Here is a 19,937-nt window from a genome sequence, read left to right as displayed (position 1 = left end):
CCAAAATTAAACCAAATACTTCATCTACTTCTACCTGGGCCAAGTAGCCATTCTTCTGTTCAGATCTGGTTTAAAGCATGAACTGTGCCACAAACCCAGTGATCCATCCAAAAACAAGGACTGCAGCCTAAATTCCAAATACCACAGACTGAAATCTTCAGCCTTGCCTAAGGGAACACCTCGATCTTTGAACTTGAATTCTTATCTTGCGTCATATGCAAAATTAACTCATAAGTCTAAAACCTACAATTAAGAACGTCTAGAAGAAAACATGAGAGAAAACTTTTGTGACCTTAGGTCAGAAGAAGATTTTTAGATAGAACTCCAAAAGCACAATCCAGTAAAGAAAAATAGGATAAATTGGACTTTATAAAAATTGTGAACTTCTCTTTGAAAGACACTGTTAAGAGATGGAAAGCACATGCCACGGACTGGGAAAGCATATTTGCCACATCATATATCTGACCTTAGGTCTTATATCCAAAATCATTATAAATAGCTTTCAAAACTCAGTAATAAGAAAAAGAAGTTTGTCATCAGGCTTGCCATGTTATATATAGACTAGTTGACTCCTTAAATGAAATGTTGATTTATAGCAAGGGTGGACAGGCTGTTTCTGCAAAAGACCAGATAGTAATAAATATTTTAGGCCAGCCACATACATTTTTTGTTGTGTATCCTTCTTTCGTCATTTTCGTTTGTTTGTTTTACAACCCTTAAAAAATGCAAAGCCCATTCTCAGCTCACTGGCCTTTCAAAAACAGGTCATAGGCCAGACATGGCCCATCTGTAAGTGCTGGTCTTCCAGCCCCTGATTTAGACTGTACATCTCCTCTCTGGCATTTGGGCAGTTTGTATAGAAGGAGGTAGGTAGGGAATTACATGATTTTGAGTTCAGGCCTGAATGCTTCTTCCAGATTGATTTAATGATTGACTTGACAGATGTATGTAGGTTGAGAGGTGTGCATTGGATAAATGAGCAACAAACCAAAAGCCTATATTTAATAATTTAAAAATATTTAAGAATGAAACTATTTCAGTTACATTTGGTGACCTCTTTTGCAGTCCGTGTGACCGTCCTCGTGTCATTGAGTCTCTGAGAGGAATAGAGGTGGTTGACGTCGCTGCTGGTGGAGCCCACAGCGCCTGTGTCACTGCAGCCGGGGACCTCTACACGTGGGGCAAAGGCCGGTATGGCCGCCTGGGGCACAGTGACAGTGAGGACCAGTTGAAACCAAAGCTGGTGAGGAGGAACTGTGCGCGGGAGGCCTGGAGGGACAGCTTGCTGTTGTCGTTATGCTTTGTAAAAATCCACAGTATTTCCTATTCCGGATTCTTTTTAGTTTCAGAGTTAACAGTGTTTTTTTTGGTGGGAATAAAAACCACCGTGGTATATATTCTATGGGTCGTTTAAACAGGATAGCGTTTGAAATACCCTTTTATCTACACTAGTAAATATTACTTGGCATCTAGCTAGAGGCTTTGTCTTCTGGGAGGTCCGCTGTGATTTAGGTGAGGCTGCAGGGTGGGTGGCAGGACTGAGCACTGGACATTGGGACCTGCCTCCTACCGCTGAGATGCTCACAGTTCAGATATGCGAGGGTGTCTTTTGTCTTGGCCTGCAGGACCATTAAGATTCCCTGTTGTTTGTAAAGAATTAAGACAGGCACCCTCCCCCCCACTCCACCCCCAAATCCCAGCACGTTAACCCCTCCGGGGAGAGCCTCCGTTCTGTTGCAGTCGGATGTCCTCAGTGCCCCTCTCTCTGCAGGTGGAGGTGCTGCAGGGCCACCGTGTGGTCGACGTTGCCTGTGGCAGTGGGGATGCCCAGACCCTCTGCCTCACGGAGGACGACACCGTCTGGTCCTGGGGGGACGGGGACTACGGCAAGCTGGGCAGAGGGGGCAGCGACGGCTGCAAGGCGCCCGTGAAGGTACGCTGCCTGCTGCCGCCTGCGTGTCAGGAGTAACCTAACTTCATCTTTAGCTTCTTTGCAAAACACATGATGGGTCACTGGGTGAAAAGGGAGTGAAAGACCCAGAGGTATGAAGATAGTTTTAAGTACTGTTTCGTGCTTTCTTGGGAATGTCTGTGGTCAGCGGGGCTTCACGCAGCCCATGGTTTTATTTAGTGTGCGGACCTGTTTGAGGGGAAGGACGACTTGTTCACACCCTTCTGTTCACAGAGGTCTGTTACGTATGGTTTCCACATTTATGAAAAAATTGTTGTGGGCTTCTGTATGTCAAGAAGGCATTAGACAGAGGCTTTGCACCTTGCAGGACTGAGATGTCGAATGTTGGGGGGTCTTGGGGGGGGAGGCCATTACTGCTATCATTGTGATGGGGGTAGGGTGAGGAGAAAACAGAGAATTAGGGGATAATTAATTTAAATTTGAGAACTTGAGTCTGGAAACAGTCACAGGTAATAAGGAACATAGTTTGCTAGGTGAGAAAAGATGTCAGCTAGGTAAATGAACCCCAACAAGACCTCTGGGTGCTGGCTGTGAAGGGTCTGGACCCTTGAGCATGCAGGGGTGGAAGTGGGTTCCAGTACTGACCCGATCAACGTCGTGTTTAATTGGAATAACCTGGGCAGGTGGATTGCTAGTGTCTGAAGTCAGAACCCTGGTTGTCTTGGCCATCCGTCCCCCGTTACCTGCTTCTTCTTCCCTGTGGGCCTGTGCATCTGATAGGGCTGGAGGGCAGATGGGAAGTGCAGGGCTTGCTGGAGAATGGGGCCACCACATCACAAAGAGAAATGGAGTTGGGAGAGTGAATGCTGGGGAAAGCGATCATAGACCTTCAACAGTGACGTGTTCATTTCCAGCAGTATGCGGCGGGTCTCACGGGTGGTGGCATGGCCGCCTGGCCGCCTGTGGCCTGTGCTCCCTCAGAGCCAGGGTTCCTGCCCCTTCTGAGAACACTTGGCTGTGTGGAGTAGGGTTTTATGTTGTAGTAAATGTTTGGCGTAGGAGTAAGGGCTTTCCGAGTTCTCTATTCGCGTCACTGCAGTCTCTATATGGGTGCAACCATCAGCAAAAACCTTGATTGAATCAGTCTAATTAAGCCTTTTCCCTTCTAGATCGATTCTCTGACGGGCCTTGGAGTGGTTAAAGTGGAATGTGGGTCCCAGTTTTCTGTCGCCCTGACCAAATCTGGTGCTGTCTATACTTGGTATGCAAGATTCTATTTATTTAAGTCCACCAAATCCAGATTGTTAATTAGAAGTCACTTTAACTGCCTTTTTGTAGATAGAAATGTGGTTTCTGTGGCAGGCTGTGGTTTGTGTCTTGCAGTGTCAGTGTGGTGTCTGCTCCAGGAGGGTGGCGCAGGGTGGTAAACAAGATGGCTTTGCACTCACAAGTTCCACGTTTCCTTGTGTGCAGGGGCAAAGGTGATTATCACAGGCTGGGCCATGGATCTGATGACCATGTTAGAAGACCTCGGCAGGTTCAAGGGCTGCAGGGGAAGAAAGTCATTGCCATCGCCACCGGCTCCCTGCACTGTGTGTGCTGCACTGAGGACGGTAGGTGGGAGGCCCAACCTTGTAACTTGGAGGTTTAGGGATAATCTGTGCAGCTCTAAGGTGGAGGGGGGATGGGGAGAGTCATACTATACTCTGAAAATACGCCTGTGGTTTTGGCCCTATCGTCTTCAGTCCCTGGTGTTAACACTGGTGAACATGTTGTGTTTCGTGGCTAACAGAGCAGGCCTGATACGGCTGTTTTTAGGAACACTCGCTTGCAAGGTTGGCCTTCGGCTGGCTTCTGGGAGCCTGGATTTCAGGAGGGCTCCCACCAGTCCTAATTGAAGGAGGCTTTGTTAGAATGTTTGCAAAGAGCGTGGTCTCTGCTGAAACCTGCTTCCTTCTGGGGGTCTGGAACTTGGGTACGTGCCAGGCAGAGTGCCTGCCTGACCTGCCCCAGTCAGAACCCTGGCATCGAGTCTCTTATGTCCCTGCTGGACGGCACGTCACAAGTGGCCACAACTTGTTACTGAAGGAACTAAATGCGTCTGTGTGACTCCACTGGGAGTGGGGGACCCTTGGAAGCTCACTCCTGGTTTTCTCTGCACTTCACCCATGTGCCTTTTCCCTTTGCTGATTTTGCTTTGTGTCCTTTCACTGTAATGAATTATAGCTCTGAGTATGATATGTGCTGAGTCCTGGAGTTCTCCTAGTGAATCATCAAAACTGAGGGTGGTCTTGGGAACCCCAAGACAGTGGCAAAAGGGAATTACAGATGGAATTAAGATTGCCAAATCAGCTGACTTTACAGTATGGAAATATTCTGAATTATTAGGTGAGCCTAGTAAAATCTCACACACCCTTCAGTGGAGAAAAGGAGGCAGAAGATCAGTGAGAGAGATGTGATGGAAGAAGGGGAAGGAGAGACTTTCCAGTTACGAGAGGACCTCAACTTGCCATTGCTGGCATTGAAGGTGGAGTGAAGGGGCCAGGGAGTATGGGTGGCTGCTGGAAAACTGACATTCCCCAAATTTTGCTCCCTTTAAAAGGCTTCGGTGAATTATATGAACACGTGCCCTTTAATTAGTTTCGATGAATGAGTTTCATATATGAATATGCAACTTCTGTGGCTTGTGGTGGGACTGATGTAGTTCTTGATGAAGAAATGACAACACACTTTTATTTCCTTTATTATAATTTAAAATTTTTTGAAACATATATATAACACACTTAGAGAACAGTTGCAAGTATAGTACAAAGAACTTTTTCTTTTTCCATGTGAGAGATAGGTGATGCCATGGTGCCCCATTACCCTGAACAAGTGTGTATTTCCTACAGTGATGGGCCCTGTGCTACATAATCACAACATGGCCTTCAGTGAGAAAATACACACAGTTGTCACTCCACCTGACCTCCCTCTCTCTCCCCTCACAACATGGGCTCCATCAGCTGTGCTGCTCTTGTCTCTGTTCTGAGACAACCCTCAGTCACCCCTCAGGGTCATTCTTGTCAGTCTTCTTCAGTCTTCTTGGACTTTTTGGACCTTGACACTTTTCACACTGGTTATAGGCTGGTTATTTTGTAGAACATTTCTCAATTTGAGTTTGATGTTTCCTCAGTAGATTCAGGTTGCACATCTTTGATCTTAATTTGTCCTGCATTCCTAACTCATTCTCAGTTCATCAGGTGACATGCATGTTCTCTTTGTCCCATTACTAATGGTGTTAATGTCAGTCACTTGATAAAGGTGGTGTAGCCAGCCTGTTCCACTGTGAACATCCTTTGTAACTAATAAGTATTTGGGAGGGTGTTTGAAACTATATAAATATTCCTTTTTCACTGAACATTTTATTTATTCTCATCAGATATTTAAATTTTTGTTGGTTTGTTTTCATCTTGTTGGACTCATGGTTTCCTAATTTATTTAATGAGTTATATATAAGCTGTTGCTTTTACTTACCTTGATGCTCAAATTGTGCCCTGTTTGGCTGGTTTCATCTCCTGAAGTTCCCACCCCGTCATTCATTGAGTACTTCCTTGCTTTCTGGCACAAAAAGACCTTCTGTCCTCGTCTTGACTCTCCATGTCTCAAGCTTAGAATTGTCTGTTTCCCCAAGGAGCCCTGGTGCCTTTAGAGGAAAATGGTGTTTGAAAGACAAGGTCAGGTCTATAGGTGTGCTCATCGCTAATGGAATGTCACTGCTCCCAGGCCTTCTTAGTGGACAGAGCTAGGGAATATATATGTAAGTAATACACAAAATTACATCTGTGTTTATTTCTATATGTATATATGTACATAGAGTACCACTTGTTCACACCAGTACCCCAAGGTACTGGACCACAGGTTCATTCTAGTTTTCTCTCTTTCCATACTTGTTACTCCTTTCTCTTTTGGTAAGAAACCTGGATCCCCTTACTGAGTAAGTAAGTGATTCACTTACTCTTCCTGTAGTGGCTGGTGTCCCATCGTTGCCTTTGCCTTCTCCCCTGGTGGATCCTCACCTCACTTGGGCTGTGACTGCCCACTCTGGACCGTGTCCCCACATGGGTGTACTGCTCCCTGCTTTGGCTGACTTCCCACACCTGGCTACCCTCTGTATGGAAGTCCTTGTCTCTCATGCACTCTGATTCCCTGCACCCAGCTGCGCCTCTGCGGAGAGGCTCTCTTCCCCTTGCTTGCACTCTGACACCTACCCAGTGGCTTTAGGACTGAGTTCTCCAGAGCAGGAAGGGGCAGGACACAAGCACACTGCCCTTGATCATGTGGGCCTTGCACTTTGCACAGTGGTGCTTATGGCTTCATGGCACCCTGAGGAGTCTGTGGATTTGCAAGGCTTGTGATGTTCCTAGAGAACTAAACTCATTTCTATTCTAGTCACCACCTTACCCATACAGTGGTGTTTCATGGTTGGAATCTAATATGGTATGTTGAAAAATATGATTCTCATCAGTGAGATATGAATGAGAGATTCATATCTCATGTTTAGGATATGAATAACCATTGGAAGAACAACATGTTCCTTTAAAACATGGATTTTGTTTGGTTAAAAACTGACTTTCTCTTCCTTTGACATACAAAATCAATTTGGATTGTAAGTATTTACCATCTGTTTTTTTTTTTCTTTGCGGTATGCGGGCCCCTCACCGCTGTGGCCTCTCCTGTTGCGGAGCACAGGCTCCGGATGCACAGGCTCAGCGGCCATGGCTCACGGGCCCAGCCACTCCGCGGCACGTGGGATCCTCCCGGACCGGGGTACGAACCCGTGTCCCCTGCATCGGCAGGCAGACCCCCCACCACTGCGCCACCAGGGAAGCCCTACCATCTGTTTTGATGTTACTTGTTCTGATTAAGAACTGCTCCAGTTACATGCTTAGTCCTGCGAACAGACACGGTTGGAAAAGCCGTGTTAGCAGCAGGGGAAGGGTCCTGGGAAGCCTGCTACCTCTTTGAGTGTTGTGATTAGAGACATCTAGATCACCGTAAGGTTAACATTTCACAGACAACCGCCGACACCCAGCTGGAGGGCAGCGAGGACTGTACGTGTGGGAAGATGGTGGTGGTTGTGCGTTCATTGGTCCTAGTATACAAGTCCTTGTTCTAAATCTGCATTAGGTGAAGTTTATACGTGGGGCGACAATGATGAGGGACAGCTGGGAGATGGAACAACAAATGCCATCCAGAGGCCTCGGCTGGTAGCTGCCCTTCAGGGCAAGAAGGTCAACCGTGTGGCCTGTGGCTCAGCACACACTCTCGCCTGGTCAACGAGCAAGCCCGCCAGTGCTGGGAAGCTCCCTGCACAGGTTAGTGGCGATTGGGTGAGTGGGCCAGCAGGCATGCAGGTTGTGACAAAGTTACAGCCTGTGTATTGAATTATGCGTGTGCAAGCGTGCGCCCACTTCGTTTTCCCCTTATACATTTACAGAGGTGCTCTACTGAAAATAATTTATAATTATTGATAATGGTAAGAACAGTATTTTTAAGAACATTAATTATTCACACCTGTCGACATTCTGTGTGTATCAGTGTGTCACCTTTATTCAAAATTTTATAAACTATATAAAACCATTCTGGTAGTTCAGGCTGCATGTTTTCTGTAGTAAATATATTTCTATACGCTAATTTTTTTTAACGTTCTCTTTGGTTTACGTTTCTTGGCTCAGGCAAAATGGCCAAAATATTATTTTAGAAACAGCAAGATATTTTAAACCAAACTCAGAAGTCATAGTGCTTCTGTGTTTTCAAAAACAGTATTTTCAGAATCCATCTACTATACTATGGCTTACCTGTGCGTTTGGCGCCTAAGTTGACTTAACGCAGTTTCCATGTTTCAGGTCCCCATGGAGTACAGTCATTTGCAGGAGATCCCAATCACAGCACTGCGGAACCGGCTGCTGCTGTTGCATCACATCTCAGAGCTCTTCTGCCCCTGCATCCCCATGTTTGACCTGGAGGGCTCTCTCGATGAAACTGGACTCGGGCCTTCTGTGGGCTTTGGCACTCTGCGAGGAGTTCTGATATCCCAGGGAAAGGTACCACTCTGGTAGCAGTTTTTACTATAGGTGATATTGGTATCTTCAGTAAGTTTTATCCAACAAAAATTCCTAAAGTTGGAATGTATTGAATACAGCTCATTCAGCAAATGTTCACTGAGCACCTACTATATGCCAGGCTCTGTCCTGGGTACTTAGAATGCATCGAAACAGACAAAATCTCTTCTCTTTTGGAGCTTATGTTAAAAATGAATAGTGTGGTGTGCTGCCTTTTCCCCCTGTAATCTCTGTTTCCCACCTCTCCAGAAGGGGGTTGGCAGACCTAAGCTTCCATTCTTACAGTGTTCTCTGCTGTCCTGGCCTTGAGGCTTTACGGCAAATCCCTGCTGACAGCAGGAAGGAAAAATAATGGGATAATTTCTTCTCCAGGGATGTCCAGAGGAGGGACCTGGACGTTACAGATCGCTTGGATAGAAGTTCGGTACCAGGATATGTAGAAATTCCTGGCCGAAGGGTAGTTTAACAGCCTCTGAAAAGAATCATGAATGAAGGCTTCTGAAAGTCATGAGAGAAATTTTGACCCATTGACATTTGTAATAATTTGAGCTTTCTAGAATGAAATGCCTGAAGTCATCAAGTTTCTGGCAAGCAGCTTGACAGGGTGTCCTGGAAGAGGCTCGATTGTTGTATGGTAGGGGGAATATTTGTATAGGGAAAAAAAAGCATAGAGGTCAAATTGAGGAATCCTAGTCCTGAAGAGTCTGATTCTGTGACATATATTGTTATCCAAGGTTATGATCTATTCTTATTGATAATAAAATTTAGATGTTTTGGAGTACTGTCCAAACAGATTTTTTTTCAGGATTAGCTTTATTTCCTAAAATACCTAGCCGAAGGAGACTGGTGCACACGTTTTATTTTTATGTGTGGCTTAGAGACACGTAGACAGTGATGAGGATTGTGGTAATGGTAAGAGCTCTCTGATGACCCGGAGCAGGAAAAAATTGTGGGCAGGTAAAATCAATATGAGACTTTACTTCAACCATTTTTCAGTAATAAAAATGGCAAATTTGATTACTTTCACCGTTTTTTTAATCCCTCAAAGCGGAGGTGATAATAAGCAGTAAAAGGGAAAAAGCCTCTCCTTGTAGGGAGGAAACAAAGCGAGAGGTAGCACGTGTCTCACGCTGAGTATGTGAGTGTCGTGCAGGCTGGGAGCGCAGGGCGGGGACGCCCAGGGAGGCTGAAAGGGCACCCTCAGCCACGGGGGTGTCAGCCTCTATTCTGGTCCTCGTTGGAAAGGACCGCCTCTGCAGGAAATTCTAGGGAGTGGGTTTCGTTGGTGACTGTGGAGAGCTGTTACCAGGGCCCAGAAGAGAGCGAGCCACAGGAGGGCGGGGCTCGCGGGGCGCTCCGTGGGGAAGGGAGCTCATGCCTGGAGCAGGACCGAGCAGCGAGCAGGGTGCTGGTCCTTGGGGTGGAGGGTGTGCAGGAATGCGTGGGGAGCAGCCTGCCTCTGCATCGCCTATATCGTGCGGGGTGTGTGTCTGTGGGCCCCCCGTGTGATGGCAGCACCTCTTCCCTTCCCATCTTCACAGGTTGGAGCTCTCAGGCTCTGACCTAAGAGGGGGGTGCAGACCTTGCTGTCGGCACCTCGTGGCCCGCCCTCCGCTCCTACCCCAGCCGCCCTGTCTCCAGAAGAGAGCCCAGTCGTCCACTTGGCAGGGACCTGGGGCTGCCACTGGTCCTGCCTCCTCCGGGAGTCTGGACTCTCCTCCCGTCGTCACGCACACGCACACGAGCACGTGTCCCCTGCGCCCAGGCCCACGTGGGCATGTGTCTCCCTGGGTGAAGTTGGGGCCTGCTCCCTTTGCTTGCCGTCTTCACCCTGGGTTTTCCAGGTTTCTTTCAGTGCCCGGTGCCCATGAGTTCCCTCCCTCACTGGCTTCGCCATCCCCATCCCACCCTGGCCCGCTCCCCGGCCCTGCTGTGGCTTTGTGGCCGATGTCTCTGCTGGGACAGCAATACTGTATAATTAGTGCCTCAGTCCTGCCACTAGTGGACTTGCAGTTTGGCTGGGAAACCTCGGTTTTCTGTTTAACCCTCGGAGCCTGGCCTGAGCCCTGGGTTGGAGCAGGTGGTCCCCGGGCTCTGGCCCTCGCCCCTCTCTGTGCAGTGCGTGCCGGGTGCCTCATGCCTCCAGATGGCAGGCAGGGGGTGCTGCTAAGCACTGGCCCTGCCGGCTGCCTGAGCCTCTGCATGGGCTTGCGTGTGGATGCCAGGCTACCGCCCTGGGCCACCTCATGACCCGACAAAGGGAGTTTTGTGATGTGAAATATCTGTGGGTAATACTTTCTATATCACATTCTAAATTTTGTCTCTCGTGTTTTAGGAGGCGGCTTTCCGAAAAGTAGTACAAGCAACTATGGTGCGAGATCGCCAGCACGGTCCCGTGGTGGAGTTGAACCGGATCCAGGTAACAAGTGGAGATGGCTTTCTGTTCTTAGATGTGATGGCTTTGTGGTTGTGAGGCATGTCCCCTCAGCCGGGGGCAAGTGCTCGTAGAAAACCTTCTCTCATGCCTTTGCTTTAGAGAGCAAGGTGCCACATGTGTGAGATGTCCAGTGCTGAGACTGCCAGGTGGCAACGTTAGTGGTTTTCTTTATAACGGAAAGAAGAAAGGCTTATTTCAGATAACCCAGAACCACAAATCGAGATAAGCAAAAGGGGAAAAGTAAAAATGACCCATATTTCCACCACATAGTGATAACTGCTGCTAACATTTGGGGGGTGTGTATCTGTTGGTTGTAAACTGAACTGGATGACTCTCTTTTGCAACTTGCTGTCTGTTGCTCTTAATGCATTGTAATAAGCACCTCCCTGTCCCATGCTGTAGGGCCGTGGGATTGTTTACGCCAACCAGCTGCCCATGTTGATTTCTCTGCTGGGGGCTAGAAGGCTAGGGTATAGCAGGGCCAGGTGGTGTGGCCCCAGCTACGTGTGTGTCTTCAGTCACCCCCTTGGGTTAGGTTTTGAGAGGCAGAGCAGGTTCCCTGTTCCCGCCAGCCTCATACCTTCCCCGGCTCTGATGGCTGCTTACTTTGCCAGTTTAATAGGCCAGAATCACTTATACTAAGACTGTGTCACAGTAGTAATTGAAGAAGTGAAAAGTAGACCGTCTCTGAATTTGTACTGCTGCCAAATGTATATAAGCTTCGAGCTAAAAGAATTAATTAAAACCAGAGGAAGCCCAGCACTGCTGATGGCGTGTGTGCACTTGACATTTCCCACGCCAGCGAAGTCGGCCCCGCCTCTTGGAGCAGGAGCAGAGCCTGAAGAGCAGATGCTTTGTTCCTGAGCCGTCGTGTCAGCACATGGTTTCTACCCTGATGCTGGTTGTATGACTAGACTTTCTTCCAGAGCTGTTCCTGGGGGCATTTTCAATTAAGGCATCAAACTCTTTTCCTTTGTTGGAGAACACATGTGACCATGCTGATGGAAGTGGTTCCTTCACTGACGTCATAGTGTTTAATGTGAAGCTGGAGGTCAGTCAGCCCATTCCACAAACAAATGGGCTGTTTTAACTAGGGTCATAAAAAAGCTTTTATTTCCCCACCTTGGAGGATCATTTTGGTTTGCTCTACATTATTAGGGTGTAAATACTAAAGTTCGTAAGTGAGGAAAGCTGATCGTCTAATTCAGACAGTTGGGTGTTCCTGGATTGCAGGCCTGCCTCAGCTGTGCACAGGCACCACATTGGGGCCAGTGGCCCAGTGTGGGTGTCCAAGCCCAGGGCCCTTGGCACCAGGGAACCTGGCTAACCTGGAGTCCACACCAGGCACATTTTCCAGTCATTGTGTGCTCAATGCCTCTTCTTTTCTCATCTTGGCATCCCCAGCACAGTGAGTTATGAAAATGCTCGGTGTGTGTCTGAAAGAACAGAATAGGTAAGGAGAGAAACAAATTTGTATTAGACATTTTTTAAAAGGCGTATAAACAACCTTCAACACAGCGTGCAATGCTCATTGATGTCACAGGGGCCACTCCGGGCCACCCAGCGGTCCTCAGGTGCCAGAGCCAGGTTCCCTTCAGTTCAGGGTTTCAAACATACTCTTGAAATTGGGAAGGTCCTCCACAAAGATGGATATAAAGTAGAGCAGAGTGGTGTGGGGGGCATTCTGTGACTCCAAGTTGGACGCAGACACCAGCAGTGACCCAGAAAGGTGGTGCGGGCATCCTCTTCCCTGTGCTGTCCCAAGGCTGCAGCCTTCTCTCGTGGGGATGCCCTTGGAGACATTTTCTTACTGTCTGTCAGAAGTGCTGTAGAGACACTAAAAGTAGGCCATGTTCTTGGAGGGTTTCTCTGTGTTTGAATTTAATTTAGTTTTGTAACAGGATCTAAAAATCTGTGTACATTAAAAACTTTAAATGTATTGCAGATAATGCTTGCTCATTTCTGAAAATTTAGAAAATTCAAATTAAAGACCATTAAAACCACCTATATTCCTGCTGTCCAGAGGTGTCAGGTACACAGCCCTGTCCTTGCGGTGTCCTGGCTGTGTTCACATAACCATGTTCCTTCATAGCAGCTGAGAGCATCAGTCTGTGTTAACTGGCACTGTAAACGGAGGTGATGTGACCTTTCGAGTGGGCAGCAGGTCTGTGTCTTACCCCTCACGTAGGAACGCATCCTTCTTCCTTTCTGTAGCTCACTCTCCCCTGGGCGCTGTGTGCCTTAGAGAGCTGCTGTTAAGGTCAAATGAAATGACATATGAGAACGTGCAGCTGACTGTGTGGTGCACAGGAAAACTCACTCCACAGGAAACTATTGTCATCGTTCTTATGTTTTTAGTCTTGAGAATGGTAATTTATGCAGTGAGGAGAATTAGCTGTTAAACTCAGCCTAGAACTCACGAAGAAGTTAAGGATGGTGAGAGTTTAGCCAGAAGAGTCAAGTGAAAGTACATTCTCACAATCATATTTTCCTTAACTTCTCATTTTGCAGTCATTTCAGACTGAGCTTCTTGGGTGATTCTGAAGCACAGCCTAGGCTGCAAGCTGCAGGGTTACTGAGGCCACACTAAGTGAGGGCTTGAGGGCCATTGTTATGATCTGTTGGGGAATCTTAGCTTATGATGAGAAATACAGGTGGGACAAGCGATCATACTTGGAGACACAGTGACCCCAAGAGTTGAGCAGGGTCTGTGCAGGTGAGGAAAGGAGGGGAGGAAGGTTCTGTCCTGGCCCAGATATTACAGGCCAGGTTTGGTCTCAGAGCCCCTTGGGGTGACCCTGCCAGGGCTGATGGTCTGCTCGGAGGGCGCTTTCAGGGCTCCTGGCCGCTTCTTCACGGAGACGGTGGGCAAGGTTACAAAGTGTGAGGGTGAGCCAGGCTGCAGCTCCTGCCCGCCCGGGCTGCTGCAGTCCTTCCTGTGGTCTGTGATTTCTTGAGGGCATGTTTGCTTAGCCACCACCGTCCTGCCGGGCTGCGTGTGCTGGCGAGCGCGCCCTGGCCCCATGAGCACAGCTGTCCAGCAGGCAGCCTGCATCAGGGGAGGGAAAAAGAGGAGCGCAAGGCTGGTCTTCGGGGTCCTCAGCAGGCGTGGGTGAGGAGGCGAGGACATAGGTCAGTCCTGGGAGGTCCAGCAACCCTTCGTGCGCGCACAGGTGTGCTCGGGGGGTTGTGCTTGAGCTTGCTGGGCGCTCGTGGCGGCCTGAGGTTGTAGGGGCCGTGCCACACGTCTGGGTGCTGCTTGCTGTCTGTAGGGTCTCCTGCCCCCCACTCCCCGCTGGTGACCAGGACAGGACAGGCGAGGGTAACGGGAGGGGTGACTGGCCGCAGGGCCCTGCTTTGGATGCAGGGGTTCCAGGGCCGGTCGGCTGCCGAAGATGGCACCTGTGTTCTTTCTGCTGTGGCCCCCCTTCTGTATGTTCTTTGTCTCCCTCTCTAGGTCAAGCGTTCAAGGAGTAAAGGTGGCCTAGCGGGCCCTGATGGGACCAAGTCTGTCTTTGGGCAGATGTGCGCTAAGATGAGCTCATTTAGTCCTGACAGCCTTCTCCTCCCACACCGCGTCTGGAAGGTCAAGTTCGTGGGTGAGAGCTTGCGTGCGCCGAGGGGCGGTGGTGTAATGGGTGGTGCGAGGAGAAATGAGCGGCCCTCAGCCACTCCCCAGGGAGCTTTGGCGCAGTGACCGTGAGCTGCCGACCCTCTTTTCCCCCCAGGTGAATCTGTGGATGACTGTGGTGGTGGCTACAGTGAGTCCATAGCTGAGATCTGTGAAGAGCTGCAGAATGGACTCACCCCACTTCTGATCGTGACGCCCAATGGGAGGGACGAGTCGGGGGCCAACCGCGACTGCTACCTGTTCAGCCCGGCTGCCAGGGCGCCCGTGCACACCAACATGTTCCGCTTCTTGGGTGGGCCTCTTGTGTGGGTGCAGTGCTGCAGCTGTTCCGCTGTGTGTGCCTTGTTAGCTTAATGGCTGCTGTGTCTTGGTGCAGCTGTTTTAAATGTCTCCTTCGAGCTTCTCAGTGTGCAGCTGCAGGGACGTGCAGAGCCGGGCCATTAGCAGCTGTGTGCTAAGGACCAGGAGGTGCCTTTGGCACTCAGAGGATCTGAGATAGCGTGTCTGCATCCTAAACGTATCTGAAACTTGGGATCAGATCTTAGGATGTCTTGATACTTGGCCACCTGTTCATTGAGGGTCTGTGCCCATTAACTCACGGCACTGCCTGCACCTCTCCAGGCACTGCGAGCACCTCCTTGAGAAGCTCCGGCTGTTGGCTTTGCCGTCAGAGGATTGGCCACTGTGGCTACAGCTGTTGGTGGAAAGAGCAGAAGAGTTATAGACTTCACCCATAGGAACAGAAGGGAGCAATGAATTCAGAGTAGGATATAAGGTTTTAAGGACAGACCTAAGTCTCTGTGAATTGGGGTAATGTTGGTTTAGAAGGCACTGAGGCCCCAGTGAAGAGCTCATCTCTGCTGTGTTGTTGAATGGACTGGATGTTCTGTCATCCGTTCCAAGTATCTCCTGTTTCTTGTGTTTCGAACGAGCAGGTGTGTTACTGGGTATTGCCATCCGGACTGGGAGTCCTCTGAGTCTGAACCTTGCTGAACCTGTCTGGAAGCAGCTGGCTGGGATGAGCCTCACCATTGCAGACCTCAGTGAGGTAACCTCCAGGAGGGAGAGGGCTGAGAGATGTGACACCTTGTGTGCCCAGCACAGAGCATGGGGGGCGTCCCCTGGGGTCTGGTTAAGAGGCACAGGCTGTCCCGAGGTGCTGACATACTCGCAGGTGGTCAGGCTGCTGGCTGTCGGCCGCCTTCTAGCAGCAGAGTCGGGGTGTGGACACAAGGCCAGTCCGTTTCTAGACCCTGATGCACCAGCTGCTTGTGGGCTTTGCCACTTGTACGGTCTCGTCAGATAAGAAAGCCCTCTGTCTTTCCTGTGGCACAGCTGAGCCATGGGCAGCTGGGGGGAAGTTGAGGCTCCCGGGGCCTCCCTAGGTGTGGTTCCCTTGGTGCCATGAGTGAGGTTGGGACTCGCCTGTGAGCAGTGCCTGTCGCGCTCTCAGTGAGTGGTTTTAAAGACTTCCTTGTTACATGTTCTTTCTTCAGCTCCTCGGGTAAAATGCTTCCCCGCTGCCCCTCTTTTATTCCCCGGCACGCGCAGTACACTGGGAGCCTTGCCGTACGCCCCAGGCAGATCGAGGCCTCGCGCGACTGCGTGTCGGGTGTGAACTGGGGCCTGGGGTGCGGGAACAACCCCGACCCAACAAACGGACTCCCTTCTCCCCTTGAAAGGTCGATAAAGATTTTATCCCTGGACTCATGTACATCCGTGACAATGAAGCCACCTCGGAGGAGTTTGAGGCCATGAGCCTTCCCTTCACGGTGCCAAGCGCCAGCGGCCAGGACATCCAGCTGAGCTCCAAGTACACACATATCACCCTGGACAACCGCGCTGAGTATGTCCGGCTCGCAATGAACTACAGGTATGTGGTCGTCTGCCCTCCAGTGTTTCAACTCAGTAAATAGCAAAAACAGCAGAAAATGGTTTGCTTGGGTGGCCGCTTTCTTTCCACAAGGAAAATTTAATGGACTTGGCTCCATTGTGATCAGGGTTGGAGTACTTACTATTCTCACCCGAGATTCCTGGCTCTGATCAGAATACCAAGGTGAAGAGAATCCCCGTTTGGGGACTGTCCCAGCAGAGGTCACAGGCCTTTGTGTGCCACCTCTCCGGGAGCAGGGCTGTGTTTGGGGCGTCTCCACCCCTCGCCTGGCCCTTGCGCCACCGTCAGCTGCGGTTGCTGCGTGGCCTCCGGCGACGTCCGCTCAGTGTGCTGCTTGGGAGCCTTCTCCTCCAGAAGCACCTGGCTGGGTGTTGGGATGAGGGCCCGTGCGTCAGGTGGGCTTTGCTTGCTAGGCTCTGCCTGAGGCTGGTCCTGGCAAGTGTCCTGTGCCATCCACCCGTGTTCCTTTCTGTCTCGTGCCCTAACTCGCCAGTCACCAGGGCCTTGGACGCAGCATCTGCTTTCGGGAAGTTCTTACCGTGGGTGCTGTGAGGCCTGCTCGCTGCCTCTGCTTGTCGGACTCTGGCTTCTTCCTGGGAAGCAGGGGGGATTGAGAATTGTGTCTTGGAACGTGTATAGCCGTAGCTAGTTTTTGAGGTCGCGTTCCCTGTGCCAGTGAGATGGCCCCGCTCCGTGAGAAGCTCTGAGACTCTGTCTGCAGAGCACACACCTGGCTCATCTGTGTGGCAAGGCTTGGTTGGTATGAGCAGAACAAGGTCTACATCACCAAAGACAGAAGTGTGAAGTGAGTGTTTTCTTTCAGACTCCACGAATTTGATGAGCAGGTGGCTGCTGTTCGGGAGGGGATGGCCCGAGTCGTGCCTGTGCCCCTTCTTTCTCTGTTCACCGGATATGAACTGGAGACAATGGTATGCCCGCCGCTTCGTGCTGCCGCCCTGGAATGCCTTCTCATGGTCATCCACTGAGTCAGTGCCGCCAGTTCACCTCTCAGTTAACTCTTGCTCTTGGAGGTCTGAGATACACTTGTGCCTTTTGGGTGAAGTAAGACATGCTCAGGGAGCGATTAGTCCCCGCCTCCCCCACCCAGCCCTGGCCCGCACACGGCAGGCCACAGGGCCTGTCCTCCCACCCATCCCCTAGGGCCTCCCACGCCTGAGCCTCCCCACACCAGCCCTGGGAGAAAGGAGTGGTGGACCCTGTGCTGACGCAAAGCGTGTCCCTCCACAGGTGTGCGGCAGCCCAGACATCCCCCTGCATCTTCTAAAGTCGGTGGCAACGTACAAGGGGGTGGAGCCTTCCGCACCCCTGATCCAGTGGTTCTGGGAGGTGATGGAGTCCTTCTCCAACACTGAGCGCTCCCTCTTCCTTCGCTTCGTGTGGGGCCGCACGAGGCTGCCCAGGACCATCGCCGACTTCCGGGGCAGAGACTTCGTCGTCCAGGTGTGGCTCCGACACACCCCGCGGCGTCAGCCGAGGGTTGTGTTCCTCGCACGCAGCCCTGCCCCAGCTGGGAAGGCGAGCAGGTCTCTCCTGTTACGTGGTTTTCCTTCCCTCTGGAAACAAAAATGAAAAACACGTAACTTCTTTGGTTTGACAGCTCAAAATTCAATGACTACAGGTCTTGGGTACCACTGCCTACTTCTAAAAAGTTTTATCTGGCCACCACCAGAATACACTGCTGTTATGTCAGCGTATCCTAGGTTGTTGAGCACACACATCACTTAAAGCGTTTATTTGATTCTCTGGTTGAATTAGGTGAATCACTGAGTAATGCTGCTTACTGAGAAAAATCAGCGCTCATCAGATTGAGTTTTGCTTTGAGTTCTGACTCTGCGGTCCGTGGTCAGAGATAGGCTCTGTCTACCTGTCAGGCCCTGGGGGTGAAATGACCTGATTCCCCACTGCCTACTCTCAGTTGACTTTGCCAGTCGCAGTGCTGAGGGGTGGAGTTTACCGCAGAGAGAGGGATTGGAAGTCCACTCTCCCGCATGTTTGGGGGGATTCGGGGACGACTCCTTGCCCAGTGCACCCTGTCCTGGGTCTCTGGCCAGGGTTACAGAAGTAGTCCCCTCTCAGGGAGATCTTTGAGAGCATATGCAGTTTTCCTCTCAGAAGGTAGGTAATTTGTGGGGTTTTTCCACAGTTCTTGCTGGCTTCCTAGCATCTTAATCTGTTGTGGTTGAAAGTGGGCTGATAGATTCAGGGAGAGCTTCCCCACATGGGTGATGGCTAAGCCCGTGCCTTTGCACCGGACCCTGTGTCAGTGGGTCTGGGGTCCCACCTTGTTGACCGGGGGTGGGTGGAGCCATCTGACTCTCCTCACAGCATTGGTCTGTAAAAGGCAATTGTCACAGTAACCAGTTGCTATTTTTTTATTGAAAGTCCTGGGAAATAGTTAGTTGCTCCTTTTTATTTATGAAATTGGCTAGATTTTGTGTTTTCTGATATTTTGTTATTTTTAGCCAACAAAATATGATGCTTTATGTGAATGAGAGTCAAGAGTCTAATGAACACAATAAAATAGATTGCGGTTTTACCTGTCCTTGTACATAGTCTGTGATGATTTAACATTTTTCATTAACAGGTATTGGATAAATACAACCCTCCTGACCACTTCCTTCCTGAATCCTACACCTGCTTCTTCTTGTTGAAGTTGCCCCGGTATTCCTGTAAGCAGGTGCTAGAGGAGAAACTGAAATATGCCATCCACTTTTGCAAGTCCATAGACACAGATGATTATGCTCGCATAGCCCTCACAGGAGAGCCGGCTGCGGATGACAGCAGTGACGACTCAGAGAACGAGGATGTGGATTCATTTGCTTCAGACTCTACACAGGATTACTTAACAGGACACTGAGGTGGAGAAATGGCATCCATCACAAGACACCACGAGACTGAGCGAGGAGGCAGAGTGCTGCAGTTCAGACTGCAGGGCGTGACGTGTGCCATGAGAAGGGTTAGCCCCCTAACGTGTGGGAGAATGATCAGAAAGTCAGCCTCGCACGTGGAGACTTAAAAGGGGCTTCTTACCCACAATGCTGCATTACATGTAGGACTTCTGCGTTTACTAAAGTGTGTAAATGTTTAATATAAATAATGAATTGCAGCGTCCCAAAAATGAATAAAAAGCCTTTTTCCCTGTGGGTGCAATAGATTGGTTTTTTCCCTTCCTTTTAAGTGTTGTGCATTGCCTTGATTGTACATTGGAAATACTGTGTAACAATTAAATCGTATCATAAATATTTCAATTAATTTTACTCGGAATTTGTTTATTAAAAGTTTTTTGAACATTAAATGATCAGTATTACTTGAATGCATCCAGAGGTTATTTAAACCAAAATCAAAACAAAAAGGCCATCAGCCCCCCCTCCTCCCCAGGTGCACATTCTAGCGTATGCGGTGTGTAACTTGAATTGAGGCCTTTCTGTGAGCAGTATCATAACTTCTATCATGGAAAGTACTATATATAATGTTTGTGTCATGTATATGCCTAAATTTTAATACCCTATAAATAAAACATCTGTCACAAAATTGTTAAGCTGATCTTTCTTATGTGGTTAGACTAGCACTGGTGGGTGTGCTGCCACCCCAAAATAGATTAGTGTTTGATGCAGCATTAGTTAAAGCCATTCCAGTCTAGTTAGACTTTTTTGGTTACAAAACCAAACTCACTGCAGTGACAAAGGGAGTGGTCCTCAGGAGACTGGAAGGGCTCCAGGGGAGCAGCTAGGGTCGGGAGCCTTCAGCGTCCCTCCCCTGTCCTCCATGCCATCTGCCTCTGCAGCCTTGGTTCCTTCCTGTCCCATGGGCCTGGGGGCAGGGGAGTGTCTCTGGTCCAGTCGGCCATGGAGTAGGATTTGAGCTGCTTGTTCCGGGATCACGTGTGTGGTAGGCTCTGCGAAGTGAAGGACTGAGACCATAGGAGGGAGATTGGCCGGCAG

At 49.7% G+C, this 19,937-nt stretch overlaps 1 protein-coding gene across 6 annotated transcripts in view; it reads left to right on the top strand.

The window, feature by feature from the left end:
- Window positions 1–19,527, top strand: part of HERC2 (HECT and RLD domain containing E3 ubiquitin protein ligase 2) — a 228,097-nt gene extending 208,570 nt beyond the window's left edge. For all 6 annotated transcript variants that reach the window (XM_067742325.1, XM_067742323.1, XM_067742327.1 and 3 more), the window contains 14 exons: window positions 1,066–1,243; window positions 1,772–1,933; window positions 3,082–3,173; window positions 3,386–3,525; window positions 7,079–7,266; window positions 7,798–7,995; window positions 10,349–10,432; window positions 13,908–14,049; window positions 14,179–14,373; window positions 15,017–15,129; window positions 15,764–15,954; window positions 16,799–16,904; window positions 17,224–17,436; window positions 18,581–19,527. In XM_067742325.1, coding sequence (XP_067598426.1) covers window positions 1,066–1,243; window positions 1,772–1,933; window positions 3,082–3,173; window positions 3,386–3,525; window positions 7,079–7,266; window positions 7,798–7,995; window positions 10,349–10,432; window positions 13,908–14,049; window positions 14,179–14,373; window positions 15,017–15,129; window positions 15,764–15,954; window positions 16,799–16,904; window positions 17,224–17,436; window positions 18,581–18,853 — 2,275 coding nt within the window. In that variant the 3' untranslated portion in view covers window positions 18,854–19,527. The remainder of the gene's footprint in view (window positions 1–1,065; window positions 1,244–1,771; window positions 1,934–3,081; window positions 3,174–3,385; window positions 3,526–7,078; window positions 7,267–7,797; window positions 7,996–10,348; window positions 10,433–13,907; window positions 14,050–14,178; window positions 14,374–15,016; window positions 15,130–15,763; window positions 15,955–16,798; window positions 16,905–17,223; window positions 17,437–18,580) is intronic.
- Window positions 19,528–19,937: the final 410 nt, after the last annotated feature.

This window comes from Pseudorca crassidens, chromosome 6 (genome assembly GCF_039906515.1).
Source record: "Pseudorca crassidens isolate mPseCra1 chromosome 6, mPseCra1.hap1, whole genome shotgun sequence".
Lineage (NCBI taxonomy): Eukaryota > Metazoa > Chordata > Mammalia > Artiodactyla > Delphinidae > Pseudorca > Pseudorca crassidens.
The sequence above is the reverse complement of the archived record's forward strand: the minus strand, read 5'-3'. Positions and strand labels throughout refer to the sequence as shown.